At 35.3% G+C, this 17,025-nt stretch overlaps 1 protein-coding gene across 5 annotated transcripts in view; it reads right to left on the bottom strand.

Moving 5' to 3' along the window:
• TBC1D19 (TBC1 domain family member 19) overlaps positions 1-17,025 on the bottom strand; it is a 130,243-nt gene that overhangs the window by 15,106 nt on the left and 98,112 nt on the right. For all 5 annotated transcript variants that reach the window (XM_020286307.2, XM_076001156.1, XM_020286305.2 and 2 more), the window contains 2 exons: positions 15,824-15,868; positions 3,523-3,555 (listed from right to left, as the gene is read on the bottom strand). In XM_020286307.2, the coding sequence (XP_020141896.1) occupies positions 3,523-3,555; positions 15,824-15,868 (78 nt within the window). The remainder of the gene's footprint in view (positions 1-3,522; positions 3,556-15,823; positions 15,869-17,025) is intronic.

The raw sequence follows: 17,025 nt of genomic DNA, 5'->3' as shown, positions 1-17,025 counted from the left end.
GATTGAGGTTGCTGTGAGCCAGGCTGATGCCACGGCACTCACTCTAGCCTGGGCAACAAAGTGAGACTCTGTCTCAAAAAAAAAAAAAAAAGTGATTTATAACTAACTTTTAGAATTATAGTCTTCAATTAGTTCAAATTAATTCATTTTGAAACTAAAACTTTTGAGTAATAGCCTTACACTATTCATCTATATTGGTATATCTCCATATATATCAGCTTTCATCGACTTAAAACAATCCAGACAGAGGATTTAGTTCTCTAATGAATGTAGAACTCACTTCTCTTTTGCCCACAATTCTTAGAAATTAAGCACAGGTGGGTCAACTCAACCAGCTATCCCACAGCTGGATGTCAGAAAGTCCTAGTCTTGGAGACCGAACTGACCACATGATTATTTTGCACTGACAAAGGTGGTCATACTTTCCATCTTTTCAAGCCTCAAGAATTTTGGGCAGTATAAACACATTTATAATGCTGCTACATAAAACTACATTACCTAGCTATTAATTTTAATGAAAATGCCTCACAAGGTAATTTCAAACAATATAAATTAGACAAATAAGAAGTTCTGAGGTTCTATAATCTGTCGATAATGCTCTGAGAGCAGTGGGTATTAAGTAAGAAGGGAAACCAGTAAGCCAATTTGGCACTCTTCTTTTTGAAAAAGTGGAAGGAAAAACACTAAAATATTTTAAATGCTTACAAACACAAAAGTTCAATTTTCTGGGATAAAGGGCAATGTCTGGTATTACTGATAAGTAAGTCTCTAAAGACTAGCATCACAAGTGAGAAATTTTACTTTTTCTAAAGGGCAAGAGAGAAAATCACTTTTTGGAGGTAAATATCTAAATACATGTAAAAATAACTACTTGTATAAATGTGGAAAAAATTTATATATTGTATATAAATGTTGAAAGACAGACATGTTCTTTCACTTCAAAACTAATTTTTAAAACCTATTATCCAAATAAGTTGCTACTTATTAAAACAGCCCAAATTAGGGTGTTCTGTATATTTAAAAATAATAACTCATGGTCTAAATTGTAATAACAATCTAAGAAAAGGTAATGTGGCACAAATACATGGTATTATTATAAATTCAAAGTGAAGGTTAGAATTTATATACTTTTAAAAAATGACATGTATGTTTCGTCTAATTTTAAAGTTATTGATATGTAAAAAACCTGTAATCTGATTCAGATTCATAAAATCTGAATGGGAAAAAATCTGAAAACGGGATTCATAAAACCCCATTTCTTCCAGTGAAGAAATGAAGAGAAAATTTTAAAATAAGTACTTTTCTACAAACATATAAAATTCAAAAACTTTATAATTAGTCTTCCAGATACCACATTTTTATGTTAAATTCCCTTATGTAGCTATGAGATGGAAAGCTTTAGTTCATTACATATAATATGGAAAAAATATTCTACATGACTTAATTTTTAATTTTAAGCATCTTTCCCTATTTGGTTCTTCCATAAAAATAAATTTAGCTCATAATATTTTTTTTTTTTTTTTTTGAGACAGAGTCTCACTTTGTTGCCCAGGTTAGAGTGAGTGTCATGGCATCAGCCTAGCTCACAGCAACCTCAAACTCCTGGGCTCAAGCAATCCTACTGCCTCAGCCTCCTGAGTAGCTGGAACTACAGGCATGCACCACCATGCCCGGCTAATTTTTTCTATATATATTAGTTGGCCAATTAATTTCTTTCTATTTATAGTAGAGACGGGGTCTCCCTCTTGCTCAGGCTGGTTTCGAACTCCTGACCTTGAGCAATCCGCCCGCCTCGGCCTCCCAGAGTGCTAGGATTATAGGCGTGAGCCACCTCGCCCAGCCTAGCTCATAATATTTTTAACCAATTAGATATTATACTGTAGGAATTTATTTATGAAGCCGTAAGGTACTATACACCTACAACAAACTTCATTAATCTGCATAAATGTGAGAGCAGAAGGCATTTTCAAATGAGAGAAAAATTCTGAGTTTTTAAACGAAATAAGTATTATAATTTTAAAGAAACATAGTAACTAAAGCTGAAGTGGCAACCTTAGGGATGATTTGTGATTATTCTAGTGTACTGGTTCTAAATAAGTGGTTGCTGGTAATGTATATGTGGATGCTTAAAAGAGTATAAATAAACCCTGTATCAAATATTTTACATCATTGTTAACAAATGTTTTCCCCTTGGGTGTATAAACCTTAGCCCACTTAAATGACCATAAATATGAATAGGCAGAGGCTGAGTCCATAATGTATTTTGAACACTGAGAATTGCTAGAAGATTTAAACTTTCATAACATCAAGTACCCTCCAACTCATTTAAATACAATTTCTTAAAACTATTTACTTGACAAGTTTTTATAGTTGGAATTATTAAAGTAGAAGGATAAAACGGCAAACATTTTTATTATTAGAGGTAAAAATTTACATTCTTAATCTTTTATGGTTTTCTATTTTAAGTTCCTAACATGTTTACAAGAGAAATATGCTGTAAGGTCACTACAACATTATGTATTATGTTATGAAATTTTGGTTGTTTAAGAGAATAAAGTACCTATAATTCAAGCCTGTGACCAACACCATCCAGATGGCATAAAGTCTCTAGGTGCTTTGGATTCTTTCCATTGTATGCTAGTTTTAAAAGTTTTATATTATGTCATTCACCAAGACTGTCTGATGTTGAACACTGAGGTGATTTTTACAAAGAAAAGTGTTAATTTTTGCTGATTCTTGTTACAAAGGCAAAACATTAATGTATTCCTTTTTATTCTAAAGGTGGAGGGTAGAAATAAAGGGGACAACAATCTTAAGTGTATATGTAATACATAAAAATTTAAAAATTAAGTGGCATGAAGGTATAGAGTGTCCTTCCTCTTAGTAATCTTTGCTAAGCTTCTTGCATTCCTCATTCAATGACACGTGGGCCCAAAAGGCACTCTGAGCTGTACCACAGGATGACCGAATGCTCCAATGTAATCGTTGCTATGCATACCAGTAGCCTGGAGAAATCATGAGCTCAGATCAGTGTTGTCCCTTCCTTAGGATTCTTTCTGATGTATTATTTTTTAAAAAGACTCTTATGAGAATTAGGAATCAGAAATGTAAGCAACCTGATTTTATACCTATTAGACCTAAACATTAATGTGTAGCTCCAGTTTCCACTGGATTGAAAAATGGTAAACCACAGAACCACATTCACAGTATGTTCTAATTCTAATTTGTCAAGAAATCATCATCTAACCAATTATAATAATCTTTTAGTTTTAATTTTTTTAAATGGACATATAAAACAATATAAAACTTGATGTTAAAAAGTGTTCATAATAACTTGTGGGTGACTTGACATAAACTGTGATTTTTATGTTTAAGTTTCTAAAATGTAATAAAAACCTATGGAAGGCTAGTATGCATTTTACTTTATTTTTTCTTTTATTATCTTACTATATGAAAACAACTATAGCTGTCAGTTATTTTTTTTAATTGAGTACAACATAATGATTTTAGAGCCCAACTTACCATACATTGAAAATCCATGAAAAGGGATAACACCTAAAAAATAAAAAAGCGTTTATTTTCAATAAGTAGTAGTGTGGATTATTAGTACTATTACTGATTATTAGGAAAACTTTAAAACTGAAAATAGAAAGGTTTTCTATTTTTTGCTTCAACTTTGTTCATGAATGTCAGAAAGACTTAGTAATGGTAACCAATAAAAATAAATTTTTTAATATCTTCATAAAAGCAAACAAGAGATTTTCATACATATATCCAGTTACCTTTATATTGATAATGATGAAAAATCAAAACTTTGAATATATGTATACAAAAACAGGACAAAAACATAATAAGGTAGGTCACAGAATTAAGTTTAAGACTATAATGGCCTTAGAGGCAAATAGAATATGTCCCTCTTAAAACAACTTCACTTTATTAGAATCTAACCTGTTAAAAGATAAGTGATCTTTTCAAGGCACTTCTTGAAAACATCACCTTCCAGAGAACACCATAGGTATTTACTAAACTTACTAAAAATTAATCATGGGACATGGCTTAGAAGAAATACTGACAGGAATACAGTACTAATTCAGTATAATCTTTGGCAAGGATTATATATAAGTAAAGTATACATCCTTTTCAAAGAAATACTCAAAGCTTAACTTGGTGTATTAAACATCTTGCCACATTCTAAGTAAAAAATTAGAATTTGTACAGGTTAGATTCAAAACAGAAGTTCTGTAATATATACCATTACATAGTCAACACTGTACAAAATCATGCTGCAAACAGTATAGAAGAAAGCTGAGAAGTTTACTTTTTTGAAAATTGGCATAGAAACACTTTATTCATCTGACATGTTCAGAGGTAAAACTTAGTGTTTGCAGGGACTGTAAGAGGTCATCTAGAGTAAGTTCTAATAAATAATTAGTTCAATCTTAGTTTTTTAAAACACATCCAGCAATAGGGGATACATTAATGTCTAATGCTACCAATTATAATTTTGAATGGGTTTAATTTTGGAAGAGTTATTTCTCATAGTGACTCAAATTCTAGCTCCCTATAATCCCTAATTTATTAGTCCCAGTTCCAATCACAAAGATCACATAGACCAAGTCTAATTTATCTCTTATACATACATAAAACCTTAAAGAAATATCACCATCAGGATTTTTTTTTGCTTCAAGACTTTGTAAGTTTCTTTAATTTTTTCCTCAGATAAAGTAGTCTTGAATAGCTTCCCTATTTCATTTTCCTCTGAACAAGCTACAGTTCTTAAAGTGAGGTGACTAAAACCTCTAAGCATTTTTCTTCCCTACACACCCCACAGCTAAGATAGTGCACTTGAGCAGTTGTTTCTGGACCTAAGTAAAGGATTATATTTTTATCTCTACTATATTTCTTCCTTGGAGATACATTCCAATTGGAGATAATCCTGGATTCTCCTGTTATCTAATGTATTACCTATTCTTTCTGGTTCCACATTACTGAAAATTTTGGTAAGTATACTATCTATGTCCTCATCTAAAGCAATATAAAAATGCTCTACAAGACAGAGGACAGGAATTGTTACTAGAGACCTCCTTCCACACTGATACCAATTTATTAATCAGCACCCTACTGCAGTAAGTTAAGAGCATGGACGGGTGTCAGACAGATTTGGCTGGGTTCATCTGGCTCTGTCACTTTAAGAGCTTTGTATGCCTTTGGGTAAGCTTTTTAGCTTCTCTAAGTTTTAGTTTCCTCATCTGTAAATCAGAGATAATGCTAGAACTTATATAATATCATTAATGAGATAATGGTTATACGATAGGCTATTTATTATTAATAGACATTAATTATCATTCACAAATTAGTTCATATTTCTTTGTTGTTTGTAGAAGCAAAGTTATAAAAAATAGTATGAGGAAAATCAATCATTATTCTGAACTGGTAAGCCAGGTAAACCATCTTCAGAGTTTTGTGCAGCAGAGCTCCACAAGCTATAATTCTCAGGATCACCCTTTTCCTTTTTTCTCTAGTCTTCTAGCACAGATTCATGTTGTGCAACTTTGGCTGACTCTTGTGTTGTCTATCAATTTTCTTATTCCTCTCTATTTGATTAGCCATTCTGTTCTTTCAAAACTTTCCTGCGCTTCAGGTGTTTAACACCTGCAGACCTCACTTCCCCCTCACTAGGAGGCTATGCCACTGACATGAGCTCTCTCATTTGCCTGCTCTTTATATTTCACCTGTTTTCTCACTTCCAGTCTCAAAGGAAGACATATCCCTTTTCTTTTTCATCCAACATCTTCACCTGTGCCCTAAATCCTGTTTCCTTCACTTTCACAGTGGTGGGCAAGTGACAGGTCTGCGGCTTATGTGCTGCCTGTGAGCTAAGAACGGCTTTTACATTTTTAAAGGATTATGTACAAAGACAACAAAGCATAATAGGGGACAGGGACTGTCAGTATCCAGCAAAACTTAAAGTATTTACTCTCTGGCCGGTTACACGAAAAGTTTGCCGTCCCTGCTTTGGGATCCTGCCCTGTGGATGATGCCCTCCACCCGCTTTGCGTGCACCCTTCAGCAAACACATACTGAGCCTCCACCCTGCCAGACACTGTTCCAAGAGATGGAGCTGCCTCTTTATTAGGGCCAAAAAAACATAGTAAGAACAAGTGAATATATTTCAGATAGTGGTAAGTGCTACAAAGAAAAATAACAGCGGGAAGGAGCATGGGGAGGACAAGGCTTGAGGAGGGCGGAGGAGGCCTCACAGACCAAAGAGCCAGCGAAGCATGGAGGGGAGAATCGCCTGAGAAGGGTGAGGAGGAAGCCCTGGGCTTCACACAATGACTGTCAGAAACAGCGCTAGTTTACTGAGCACAGCTGGTCTTAAGGTGGGTAGTGGCAGGACACAGGCAACGGGTGGGTAAGTCTTATGACAGCTTCTCCTATTTCACTGCATCCTTTCAGCCAAGGATATTATAAATATCCTCACGTATAACAGTAATAGTAAAAATAATAATAATAAAAAGTCCATTTTCTTCCCAGCACTACTTTCCTGTCAAATCTCTAATTTCTCTTTTCCTCAAAGCCAAGCTTAATTTTTTTTTTAACTGTCTACATTCATTCCCTTTACTTCCTCATTATATACCCACAATGCTCGCAAACTGTTTTTCATCCCTATGACGCTAACTTCCAGCCGCTAAAGCCAGGGTGTCCTCTCTTTGTGTGCTGCACTTAATGGACTCATGGCAACTGAAGTTTCCTTCTCAAACTTGTGCTGACCGGGCACTGATGACACTGTGCAGATCAGGTTCCTTGTCTCTTAGAAACTTCTGTAGATCAGTTTTTAACTTTATTTTGTTTTGTTCTCTCTTCTGGCCACCTCTTAAATGAAGCTGCCCTCCAAAACTCTGTCATACTTGTTTTCTCTCTCCCTCTACCAGTATTCTCATTATTAATACATAATCCCAATTATAAAAGCCCAGTATCCTGAGTCTTCTTCTGAACTCTCTATTGCTGTAAATAACTCATCACCTTCTTAGTCATTCAGACAAGAAGTCATATTTGCTCTCTAGTTCTCCCTCAGTCCTTATACATAAATGTGATTATGTCTCTTTCCTCTCCTTTTTGTATAATGACTACTTAACTCTTCAGTCTTCATTTCTCCTCTCTACCCCACAAACACAACTCTAATCCTGCCAAATTGATTGCTACCCCTTCAGCCTTGGGGCATAGGCAATGCTCTCCTCTCCCTCCAGCCTGTCCCTGCCCCACCCCTCCAACATTTTTAACAGTACTCCTCCTAGGAAGATCTCCCCAACAGCCCCAACCTCCTCACCCCGAAGCAGTTCCTTAATCAGTACTCTCTATCGGCTGACTTGCCCTGAGTGAGGTCCTACTCCTTCTTTGTGTGCCTAGACAAATTGTGCAATTCTGGCTCTACCACTTTTTACCTGTGTACACTTAGGTAAGTTACTTAACCTGTTTCCTCATGCAAAATTGCTCTTAGACTTAGACAGGAAGGCTTGAGCTGAGGGCCCTGCTCTGGCCCTCCTCTGGCTGTACCCCTTACCAACAACCCATACCTCTCCTTTCAGACCACACCCTCGGTACCCAGGACCCTGAAATTCTCAGCCCAAAGGCTCCTAAGCCAGTTCCAGGGCCTGCAAGTTCTCTTTGGTGGAAACCACTCCTGATAGGTATGTACAGAGAGGTGGCTGAAGGGTGGCTCTTTGTGGAAGGTGTGAACAGAGCTGGGATCTGCAGGCTAGCAAGTCCATGTGCATGTCCATGGGGCCTGGTGTCCCCATGTCCCTACACCATGTCCAAGGTGTAGGGTGGAGCCATAGATGAGAAAGGGGTGGGATACCACAGGCTAGGGACGGCTAAATTCTGAATTTAAAGCTTGCCTTCCAGATTATTATGAACACATATGTGTTAAGACAAGAAAACAGAGTAGACTTTATTAGCTAGTGTATTAGTCTAATTTGTAACTTTTAAATATTTAGACTTATGGTAGGTGGGCCTCCATTTGTACTCCTGCTCTGGGCCTTGCAAAAGTTAAGGACAGACCTGCCATCATCTATAGAGTGGAGACAATACCAGTGAGGGGGTGAGGATTAAATATGATGTATGTAATATGACTAGCACAATACTCAATACAAAATCAGCACTTAACAAATGTATTCTTTCCCTTACTGTCTTGTAATCATTTTTATTTTTATTCTCTCCTAGTAGAATAAATCCTTTGATTATAAAAGCTATACCTTATTTACATATCGTTATCCCCAGAGGCAAGCACAGTGCCCAAAATATAATAGGTACTCATTAAATACTTGCAGAATGAGGTATAAAGCTCTTGAGAACCCCCTCTACCATTTTTTAAACCTCCTTTCCTTCCCTACTGCTATGGAATTCAGACTGAATTCAGGCTCCGATGAACTTTTATCTATGGTTCTGCAAGAACCTCCTAATCTGTATCCCTTCTTCTAAATTCTCAGCTCTCAAATGAACTTTCTAAATGGCTCAAGTTATCTTCCAAAAATATTGATGAGACCATGAAAAAGACCTCTACATCTACTGAGGGTTTTCCACTGACCATTTGTCCATCCACCAAATTTTTCTGAGCTCCTACTCATCCAATTAACTAAAATTTAAAAACCTATTCTATAGCCTCTGGAGATATTAAAATGAGTATAGCATTGTCCCCGTATTTAGGGAATTCACATTCTGGCCTTGTAATACTGGCTGTCTACAGAGTGGAATTCAAGATCTTTGATCTGACCTTAAACACTTATGATTATGTCCTGCAACCTGAGATATATCTGCCTCCCTTTTGTCATATTATCGTGACTTCATACCCTCTACAGTATCATGACACTAGATTATTTATCATCACCAGAACTCATCATACTTTGGTAGCTCTGAACTTGATAATTCTGTATTCTACTCAGTCATCAAAACCGTACTAAGGCCAGCTACCACCTCAGAGAAACGTTTCCTGATCTCTTAGTCATAATTAATGCTCATTTTTCCACATTCTCATGGCACTTTGTTCGTATTTCCAACACTATGATTTCACTATATTTTGTGATATAATTAGCTATTTAACAGATTGTTCCAGAGAATAGGAAATACGTTTTATTCATCTTTGTAATACAATTTATGGTGCCATGCACATAGTTGATGATGAATGCATTCTTGCTGAATGAATGAATCAGTGGATAGATGAGTAAATGAAGAATAGAGGAGCAACAAGAGAAATACTGGTCTCTTGTGAGATTAGAATTCCATTGTAGGCTCAACACAAACCAACTGCGTAACCTTAGGAACATCATCAAATCTCCTTAGCTTCAGTAACCTGCTTGACATGTAAAGTGACTAAGATTGTCTCTGAAGTATCACCTGACTGTAAAATTCAATGTTAACAATTATGTCTAGAGTAAACAGAAAAATTTGTGAGATTTGAAGATAACTGTACATATGAAGATTTTCCAATAGTAAGATTCTTTACCAACTTAAAGTTCCTTTGCTTTCTAGAAACTGAAAAAAATTAAAAACCAGATTATAAGGTCAATATTCCTAATGACACAATAGCCACCAGCTCCAGTTCTAGGAACAGTTAGAAGGAGAGCTCAAAGAGTATCTTTCTTCTTCAAGTCTCTGCCTCTCTCTGTTCTCTGGTCAAGTCTCTTTTTCTTCTTGTGAACACCCATTTTTTTCTATCTTCCTCCTCTTGCTGTTTCATTTTATTTCCTTTATTATTTACAGACTTTTAACAAATCATAAAAAAGTTTGTCTTTTCTAGCTTTTCTACAATAAACATGTTGACATGTCAAAGAAAAACTAAGAGAGAAAAATAAGTTAATAAATAGAAGGCATGTTTCATGCCTTACAGAAGTATAAGTACTTATATCTTTCTACATACTAAATCTCAAAGCAGATTTCTAGTATATAAAACCCCTATATTCTTAGTTCAAAAACACTTTGCCTACCTCTGTTAAGCTACTACAGAAACATTTCAACAAGCAAGTTAAGGTAGTCAGAAAGGAAGCTCTTATTACTATTGTTTTCATCTTCTACAAACTTCTATTAGGATCTGCTAAGTGGAGGAACACTCTGCTCAGGACAAGGCACTTTTAATAAGGAAGCTTACAATGAATGACTTAGTGAACTGCCAAGCAGCAAAAAGGGATTCAAGGATTAAGAGGCCTCACATTAATCACACTTTTACTACATTTCTCCCATGTTGTGAAATCTATATCTGCTCTCTAAGTAGCTAGGTGACAAGCTATTTGAAGCAAGGACCACATTTCGTACTGTGTATTACCTTCAGCACTCAGCACAGTATCTTCTACAAGTGATAGAAATCAATATATATTGTTGATATGATGGAAATTAGAGCATTTTTAAATATAATCAAGCCTTGTAAACAAAATATTAAAGTATAAAATTCATTTATGAATAAGTAATTAAGATATAGGACAGGAGGCTCTCAGTAACTCAATGTTGAAAGAATAAATGACCAATGAAGTCATACAGACATGAATTTGAATCCTGTTTGATTCTGGGCATATTACCAACCCTCACTGAATCTCTATTTTCATTTCTGAAAACAGATAAACAAGATCAACTTCACTGGGTTGTACTAAAACACAAATGAGTTAAAAATGTATTTCAAGTGCACCAGTACAGTGTTTAGTACACAGCAGACGTTCAATAACCTGCAGCAATTTTATGCTCTCAGAAGGGGAGTACCACATTTAAGTATCAGCTTAAACCTATGAAAATCTTTTTTTGTCAGTACTAGGTAAGGATACACCTCAGATTAGCCAAGATTAGCCAGGGATTATGGCTCCAAAAAAGGCTACACAGTCCACTGAGTCGAAGAAGAACCAAATCAAATTCTGGCAAACAGAAGGAGGAGGCATAAGAAGCAGTGAAGAATCCATTAACACTCTGGAGTGCATACTACCTAGAGAATTTCTTTGATCTTAGGTTGTCATGTTCTTGGCTAGTTTTTCAAAATCCTTTCCTTTGCCTCTCATCACTTTAGTCTTTCAGGGGTCAAGTTTCATTCACCTGGCTATCTCCCAAGAGTGTGCTTCCAACAGGCATCAGGATGCTTGGGACACATATCATCTCTGGCTTTAGAGTTCTGCAAATCTGCTATGAATATTATTTTAGGATCTTAACCTTCCCTTATGCACTTAGGAAAGCTTAAAATATTAATTGCCTATTCTGTTCAATATGAGCAACTTTATAAGTGATGATTTAACATGCCTTTGAAGAAGTTCAGAATGGTAAACGCTGTCAACAAAAATAAATCTTCAACTAGATGAGCTATAAATAAATATGACTCAGAAAATACCCCAAATATTAACATGCTTTGCACTCATTAAATATTTTCCCTTCATTTCCTCACTGTCTCTATGAATACTTGTACCATAACTCTCACATCTGATTCACTTCAACTTCACCCTAGTTGAAAGCAAATTAGTGCACTCTTTCACTTGGGATTACTTAGCACAGCTTATTTAGTTCATCTGTTGAAATAGACACTTCCTCTGTTTATTTTCATTCCACATACAGTCTACAGGTCAGTAAAAGTAGAGATTAGGATAATGGTTAAATTTTTTTCTAGCTATTCCATTATCTTTCTGAATATGAATTTCAGACTTACGACTTTGTTACTTGATTTTGGTAGTTAAAATTTCCCAAAACATCCAAACATAACCATATTTAAATATAAATCTAAAAATAATACTTTAAATAAAATTTTAATGAGATTTTCAATTTATGTCTAAAGTTACACTTCAAATGAATTTTAGAATATGAGATGTTTTAAATGTATTCAATATCAATGACAACATACATTGCTATTTATCAACCTGACACCTCCAGAAAGATTTAAGATGATATATTTTCATTATTTCTTCTAAGTGCCTTTCCTAATCTTTGTTGTAAGGTGCTGTCCTGTGCACTGTAGGATGTTTATAAGCATCCCTCCCCTGAGTGTGACAACTAAAATGTTTTCAGACATTGCCAAATGCTCCCTGGTGTGTGCATGTGTGTGTCTGAGCGAATGTTGTGGGAATTGTCCTTGGTTGGGAATTACTGCTTAGAGTCTTGAAACTCCCCTACCCAATGTTCACCAGTCTTGTGGGTAACAAATGGTGTTAGCAAATTATAATGGTTGCTTATCACTTATAATTCAGTCTCTGTCAGATCTATGTGTATTTTTCAGGTAAGTCTGGTCTCCTTGCTTTTACTCTTATTCCTCTGTATTCTATGTTCATTCCCTTACTCATTTAACAATGTTCACTGAGCACAGACTAGATTTTTACATGCATGATTCTAGGTGCCAGACATGTTGGCCATCAAAACGATTAAGGTCCTTGTTCTCTTGATGTTTACATTCTAGTGTGACAGTGAGCTGTGGGCAAACCTCTCCATTGGTCCCCTGAGACCAAGAAAGCCAGGCCAGTTTTGGTGGTGGTACTGGTCGAGGTGTCCTTGAGATTTCAAAGCAATACTATCTTTGGCAGAGGTTCAAAGCAGGGTGGGTAATATAAAAATGTTGCTTAGTAATGCCTTAGGTGAAAAAAATGGGACGGTAGACTGACTGGACTTTGTCTCCCCTTGTTCTGCAACTTCAAAATCATTGTCCAGAGACAAGAGTCCTCCCTGATTCTGTAAGTTCTAAAACAACCTGAAAGAAGAAATGATTCTGTAGAATTAAATTTATGAACAGCTTTGGACCTATTTCATTAAGGATTAAACTATTTTTATTCTGAATGAAAATCTTTCAGGAACCTCTTACATACATCTTTTACTTTTTCAATATATTGACCACTTTCCTTTCTTCCAAAAGACACTACAATGAGCTCAGTAACGTTTTCTGAGGCAGTAGGGCATGGCAGTAAAAATACTGATTATGAAGCCAGACAGCTTGGGTTCAATGCTGGGCTTTGCCTCTCACCAGCTGGGCAATTTAACATCGTGTGCCTCAGTTTCTTTAACTATAAATATTATACCTACCTCATAGAGTTCTTGTAAGGACTAAATCAGTTAATTACATGTCTTAATCAGTTAATAAGGACTAAATCTAATACATTATATGTATTAATCGGTTAATAAGGACTAATCTGTTAATACATGTAATGTACTTAACACACTGCCTGGTATACAGTACTGCTCAAAAACTGTTAGTTGCTACTGCTATGTCTACTGTTATGATTATGATTATAGCAATATTTTTTTTTTAGTGTCTTGAGCTCATTATAAAGATCTTAAATTATAATATGCTACAACCTAATGATAACTTTTTTAAAGGCCTAGGGTTATGGCTTTTACATAAAATGGTCCCAGAACGATTTGCTGGAGTGCTCTTCTATGCTGTTTTATAGCTTTTATATTTTCCTTTGTGAAGTCTCTGGTTTTCACTTCTCACTGTTGGTAATTTTTCATATCTTGTATTAGCCTCTTTCCACACTTCTATTTCTACAGGGGGCATAAAAAAGTGTAAACCAAGTTTTTAGACATATGTGTTAATAAGAAATTATATGTTCTAAACTAAGTTGAAAAAGCTCTCCTCTGAATAGAGAGCAGGCACTTGAGACCATGGAGATCTCTTTTGGCTCTTCAGAGGTATTTTATTTTTTTCTTATTTCCTGTTTCTTAGGTAAATATAACATGTTATCAGAAAATTAAGTTTCTGGGGTGAGTAGATGTAATGATGGGTACATATAAAGTTAAAATTAGGAGGCCTCTGATTTAGTTCATACAAATACACTAAGTAGTCATTACTCTCCTACTACATGCTACATACTGGGGGAATAAAATGAATGATATGGTCCTGAACCTCAAGAAGGCTGCAATTTAGAGAGGAAGATGAAGTATAAACAAAAATATCAAGGTAATATAGTTAGAGATGCCAATGTTTTTCACACCAGGTGGTAGTCTAGAGGAAGGGCCCTTAATGTAACCTGGGAACTCAGGGAATGCTTCCCAAAGAGAATCATGCCTAAACTGAGCCTTGACAACATTCAAGTGAAGAAAGGTTTGATGGGCTATTCTAGTCATGGGAACAGGAGAGCTAATGAGAGGCAGGAAGCAGCATAGTGCTGTTGTGACAGCATACAGCTGTGTGTGTAAAGAATAAACAGTTTGATATTACTGTGATTAAAAAACGATGATGGGAAATGGTGAGCAATGAAGCTCAGAGGTAGACTCTACAGGGTCAGACTTGAGAGATCCTCATATGTTATGCTGACAAGCTTGAATGTTACTTGTTAAGAGATGGAGAGCCATTAAGAAAACCTTGAGAAAAACGGCAATTTTCAGATTTTCATTTTAGATGTATAACTCAGATAGCAGTATAAAAGACAGAACAAAACTAGAAAAGACTGGGGAAAGGGAGACCAACCAGAGGATAGCTGCAATTAATAAGCTAGAGATAGTAAAGCCTGAAAGAGGCAAAGGCAGCAGTAATGGTGAGAAAGAGAGAGTCCCAGATATATTTGGAAGATAAAATTGGAAGGCCCTGGTGACTTAATAGATGAAGTAGGTACAAGACTGAGAGAAATCTAAGATGACTATCTGGTTTTAGGCCTTGAATTACTGCGTAAATGATAATACAATTAACTGAGATAGGAATAGGTGTTTTGTTTTGATTTGTTTTAAATTTAGTTTTTCATTTCTTTTGGAGGGTAGGCATAAGAAGATAAATAGTGAGTTTCTTAAGTTTGAGGTAATTATGGGAAAGGTCAGATATAAATTTTATAGGGTAATTAACAGATAGACAAAACCATGAAAGTAGATGGAAGCCCTAGCAAAAAGTGTAAAAAGAGAAGAGCAGCAGAATAAGGGTGAGATGTTTAAAGAGAGACAGAGGCAGATGGCCCATGAAAGAAACATCACCACACTGAGAGGCACAGAGAGATATCAGTGCCATGAAAGCCAAAGCCAAGTATGAGTTTCAGACACAGTGGTCAATAAAGCTAAACACACTCTAACATTTTCCGAGGACTCACTGTATGTCAAGCACTGTGCTGTTTTATATACCATATCTCATTTAATCTATCATCCACGCGCTACAGATGATGAATCTGAAGTTCAGAGAAGTTATGTAACTTACCCAAGGTCATAAGGTGAGCTGGCAGAACTGGGATCTGAACCCAGGTCTGCTGGATTACAAAGCCCATGTTCTTAACTCTGCTGGAGTAAAAGAACTTCTTCAGGATGCAACTTAATATTATGATAATAAGGACTGCTATATATTGCTTTTCCAAGAAGCATATCTTAAAAATCTAATAAATCTCAAAGGAATATTTAATATTAATATCTAATGAGGTCATTATATATTTGATCACTTTATATCATTAAAATAGATTATTTCAGTGATACGTTTTTATAATATCTTTATATCATAAATACCATAATGGTCAAATTATGAGAACAATAAAATGTAACACCAGGTAGTCCACTCAAGTGACTAAAGCACTGCTCCAATAAAGCCAAATGAAAGGTTCTAGTTGGACTACTCAGTGTTCTTCACAGGAAAACTAAGTGCCCTGAACTTAGACATCTAAGCCTATTTCAGCTTTCTCACAAATTTACTGATAGTCCCCAGAAGAGAGGGTATGCATAGTTTAGCACAAACCTAACACAAATGTGGAAAAATTCATTACAGTATACATTCTATGGAAGGTTTATTTTAGGTAATGAATGATTATCCATTTAAAGATAGAGAATAAGCAAGTCGCAGTCCTATCATAAAAGTTGTAATTTTCCTATTTCCCACTAGAGGAAGCAATAACATTACTCTTACCATTTGGTGGATAAAAGACAGCATATTCTTCTAGTCCCAGTTTTCCTGTAAGAGAAAACCAAAGAGTTTCAAAAAACTTGAAATCTTGAAAAACTAACTTATTCTGTGAATATGTTAAAAATTAATAGAATTTTAAAAACTAATATAAACCAATCTTATTTCATTTCATGATATAGAATTAGTTTGAAAATTTACTATTTAATCTTTTGATATTAGCAAACTCTTTCATCAATTAAAGTCAACAATATAAACTTAAGTACAAAGAAGTGATACAAAATAATCAAAAGAATAAATGCTTTTGAGCTCCTTAAGTACTGAAGAGAAAGATCTGTTTATATGCACATAATTGTTTTGCTAATTATAAGTAATTCTAATGTATTCATTCATGCAAGCTCCAACTTTGCAATACTACAGTAGTTTATATTTTTACGAAATGTGCTGATAAGTTAAAAATTACATGTCTTTAACTGTATAGTGGTCATATTTTCTGAATCCCAAAACAGTTTATATGAGAATGGGACTAAATATTTGAAATCAGAATTGTCCCAGAAAAGTAAAGTATATTCACTATAATCAAATGTTTAACAGAGTTTTAAAAAGTAGCTTTCCCTCAAAACTGTTATGGTCCTTAGTTTTCCCCCCACTTTTCACTGAGTATCTTTAGATAGTTTTTATCTTGACAGTTTTTCTAATACCTGTGTGTCTATAGACAAGTCACATGCATTTTTTCACTGGGCTTTAAAATAACATTTTTAATTTAAAAAATATATATTTTTTGTTCTTCTTAAGGGGTGGTGACAGAGAGGAGATAAAGAATAAGAATGAGTGGTTCAGGTTAGGGTAAAGACAACAGGACTGATCTTGTGAGGAAAGAAGGAAATAATGAAAAATAGATGACAGATTAAAATCGACTACTGAACTAGGTGCTGAGAGGTGAACACAATAAATGTAAGATATGGTCCCTCAACCATATGGTTATAATCCAGATGAAACCATAAAATGTTAGGGTATATTTGCTAACTTTTCTGGCTTTAGGTGTTTGAGACCGTGTCTCTAAAAAAAGAAAAGAAAAGAAAGGAAATTCAGAGGAGAGGAAAAGTAATGATAGCCAATAGCTTGGTGGACATGAGGAGGGTACAGGCTAGTTCTACAAGGACCTGTGATTTTTGGGGTGGAGGAGTAGAAAGCCTTCCACATGCAGG

This window comes from Microcebus murinus, chromosome 3 (genome assembly GCF_040939455.1).
Source record: "Microcebus murinus isolate Inina chromosome 3, M.murinus_Inina_mat1.0, whole genome shotgun sequence".
NCBI lineage: Eukaryota > Metazoa > Chordata > Mammalia > Primates > Cheirogaleidae > Microcebus > Microcebus murinus.
The sequence above is the reverse complement of the archived record's forward strand: the minus strand, read 5'-3'. Positions and strand labels throughout refer to the sequence as shown.